Below are 3,682 nucleotides of genomic sequence, written 5' to 3' on the forward strand. Positions count from 1 at the left end.
GGGGGGGGGTCCGGGCCGTCATCGCCGGCCCCCCCAACGCGGGCAAGAGCAGCCTGCTCAACCTGCTCTGTGAGGGGGGCTCGGGGGGAAACGGGAGCGTCCCGCACTCCAGAGGGAGCCATTCCCGCTGTCCCCAGGCCTCGTGTCACCCACGCTGTGAGTGGGGCTCGGGGGGAAACGGGAGCGTCCCGCACTCCAGAGGGAGCCATTCCCGCTGTCCCCAGGCCTCGTGTCACCCACGGGCACGGACGGGTTGGGATCATTCCCCAAATCCCCCAGGACCTTTCCCGCTGTCCCCAGGCCATCGTGTCACCCACGGGCACAGAGGGGTTGGGATCATTCCCCAAATCCCCAGGGACCATTCCTGATGTCCCCAAGTCACCCACGGCACAGAGGGGTTGGGACCATACCCCAAATCCCACAGGGAACCATTCCTGATGTCCCCCAAGTTATTGTGTCACCCACGGGCATGGAGGGGTTGGGATCATTCCCCAAAATCCCCCAGGACCTTTCCCGCTGTCCCCAGGCCATCGTGTCACCTTGGGTGGGGACCGGGTATGGAGGGGTTGGGATCATTCCCCAAATCCCCCAGGGACCATTCCTGATGCCCCCCAAGTTATTGTGTCACCCGTGGGCACGGAGGGGTTGGGATCATTCCCCAAATCCCCCAGGACCTTTCCCGCTGTCCCCAGGCCATCGTGTCACCTTGGGTGGGGACCGGGTATGGAGGGGTTGGGATCATTCCCCAAATCCCCAGGGACCATTCCTGATGTCCCCAAGTCACCCACGGCACAGAGGGGTTGGGACCATACCCCAAATCCCACAGGGAACCATTCCTGATGTCCCCCAAGTTATTGTGTCACCCACGGGCATGGAGGGGTTGGGATCATTCCCAAAATCCCCCAGGACCTTTCCCGCTGTCCCCAGGCCATCGTGTCACCTTGGGTGGGGACCGGGTATGGAGGGGTTGGGATCATTCCCCAAATCCCCCAGGGACCATTCCTGATGCCCCCCAAGTTATTGTGTCACCCGTGGGCACGGAGGGGTTGGGATCATTCCCCAAATCCCCCTGCTGGAGCTGCTGACACAGCAGCTGGCACAGCTGTGAGTCCGGGGGGCATCCCAAACCCTCACCCTGGTTTTTGGGGCTGGCTGATCCCCTTTTCCTGGCTGATCCCCCTTTCCATTCCCAATCCCCTTTTCCGTATCTGATCCCCCTTCTCCATGGCTGATCTCCCTTTCCATGGCTGATCCCTTTTCCGTTCCTGATCCCCTTTTCCATACCCAATCCCCTTTTCCCTGCCTGATCCCTTTCCATGCCCGATCCCCTTTTTCCTCCCCAATCCCTTTCCCATTCCTAATCCCAATCCCCTTTCCCCTTCCTGATCCCCTTTTCCCTCCCCGCTCCCTTTTCCATTCCCTTTCCCATACCCAATCCCTTTTCCCGTTCCCAATCCCTTTCCTGTTCCCAATCCCTTTCCCATTTCCATCCACTTTTCCCTCCCCTATCCCTTTCCTATACCAAATCCCTTTTTCCCTGCCCAATCCCTTTCCTGTTCCCAATCCCTTTCCTATGCCTGATCCCTTTTCCCTGCCCAATCCCTTTACCGTTCCCGATCCCCGTTCCCATTCCCAATCCCTGTTCCCGTTCCCTTTCCCATTCCCCATCCCTTTCCCGTTCCCAATCCCTTTTCCATTCCCAATCCCTGTTCCCATTCCCGATCCCCGTTCCTGTTCCCAATCCCTGTTCCCGATCCCTTTCCCATTCCCGATCCCTTTCCCATTCCCGATCACATTCCCATTCCCATTCCCTTTCCCCTGCCCAATCCCTTTCCCATTCCCATGCACTTTTCCCTCCCCTATCCCTTTCCTATACCAAATCCCTTTTTCCCTGCCCAATCCCTTTCCCGTTCCTGATCCCCGTTCCCTTTCCCATTCCCTTTCCCGTTCCCGATCCCTTTTCCCTGCCCAATCCCTTTCCCATTCCTGATCCCCGTTCCCTTTCCCATTCCTGTTCCCTTTCCCATTCCCGATCCCTTTTCCCTGCCCAATCCCTTTCCCATTCCTGATCCCCGTTCCCTTTCCCATTCCCGTTCCCGTTCCCGATCCCTTTTCCCTGCCCAATCCCTTTCCCATTCCTGATCCCCGTTCCCTTTCCCATTCCCGATCCCTTTCCCATTCCCGATCACATTCCCATTCCCATTCCCTTTCCCCTGCCCAATCCCTTTCCCATTCCCATGCACTTTTCCCTCCCCTATCCCTTTCGAGCGCTTTGGGGGCCTCGGGGACAGCGGGGACCTGGCGGTGGCGGCCGAGCAGCTGCGGGTGGCGCGGCGGGAGCTGGGCAGGATCACTGGGCACGTGGGCGCCGAGGATGTCCTGGATATAATTTTTAGGGATTTTTGTGTCGGGAAGTGACGGTGGCACTCCGTGGGGTGGGGTGTCACCGGGATTAAACCGTGGTGCCTTTGGTGGCTTTGCTGTTGTCCCCTCGCTGGTGGCCGTGTTTGGCAGCGTGCCCCGAGCCCCAAATGTGGGGAAAAAACCCTGGAAAAAGTCCCAATTCCTGGCCAGGGGGACAAACAAGGAGCTGGAGGGGAAAAGCCACCCTGGATGTCCCCGTTTGGGGTGTCCCCATCCCCAGTGTGACACGGGGCACATCCCTGTGCCCCCCATCCCCAAGGGTTCAGTGTGGGGGGTTTGGGACCCCCGGGATCCCTCCCAATCCACGGAATTCCCCCAAGCCGTGGCAGACGTGGGGTCTTGCTGGTGCTCAGCCACCCCAAAAACGGTGGCATCTCCTGGGGACACCCCTGTGCCACCCCCCTGTGCCACCACCCAGCTGGGAGCTCGGGAAGCACCTGGTGCTCCGAGATTATCCATGGAGGAATTCCAGGAAATCCTCTGGCAGTGCCTGAGGCTCCCCCCCGGCCCTTCGGGGACAGTGAGACTTTGTCACCTTTGTCACCACGGTCCCACCCTGGGGCTGGGCAGGAGGTGGCATCGCCACCCTTGGAGGGGTGGCAGGAGGCGGCAGTGCCCTTCTCCCGGCACGGACACGGCTCGGGGGACACTTGGGATGGGGAAAGGGACAAGGGACGCTCCGCGAGGCCTCGGTGGCGCCTGGCGTGCGGGCAGGGGCGGCGGGGCAGGAAAAGGATTTTCCACAGGAAACGCAGCCGTAAATCCCGGGAATAAATCCTGGGAATAAATCCCTGCCCCGCTCCGGGGGGGGGCCGGGGGGACAAGGACAGCACGGTCCCTCGTCCTTTGGGGACAAGGACGTCCCTGTGCTGCATCCTCTGGGGACAAGGACGTCCCTGTGCCTCGTCCTTGGGTACTTCCCACCCCTCTGTGCAGAGCTGGGATGGAATTCCTGCTCCCAAAATTCCCGATTTTTCCATGGATTTCCACCCACAGAAGCGGCGAGTTGTCCCCAACTTCAGAGCTGGGGGACAAGGACAGCGCTGTCCTTCATCCTTTGGGGACAAGGACATCCCTGTCCCTCGTCCTTGGGCATTTCCCACCCCCGCGTGCGGAATTCCCGCTCCCAAAATTCCCCATTTTTCCATGGATTTCCACCCACACAAAGCAGCGAGTTGTCCCCGAATTCGGGGCCGGCTGTTGTCCCGCTCCAGCCGAAAGGCAGGGATACATCTGAGGGGACACGAGGGCTGGGCTT

General features: G+C 60.3%; 1 protein-coding gene across 1 annotated transcript in view; it reads right to left on the reverse strand.

Annotated features, from left to right (window-relative positions):
• Window positions 1-2,452: 2,452 nt before the first annotated feature.
• Window positions 2,453-3,682, reverse strand: part of PLVAP (plasmalemma vesicle associated protein) — a 4,691-nt gene continuing 3,461 nt past the window's right edge. The window contains 1 exon segment of the mRNA XM_031065177.1: window positions 2,453-2,547. Coding sequence (XP_030921037.1) covers window positions 2,453-2,547 — 95 coding nt within the window.

The sequence above is a fragment of the Geospiza fortis genome, unplaced genomic scaffold (assembly GCF_000277835.1).
Source record: "Geospiza fortis unplaced genomic scaffold, GeoFor_1.0 scaffold248, whole genome shotgun sequence".
Taxonomy (NCBI): Eukaryota; Metazoa; Chordata; class Aves; order Passeriformes; family Thraupidae; genus Geospiza; species Geospiza fortis.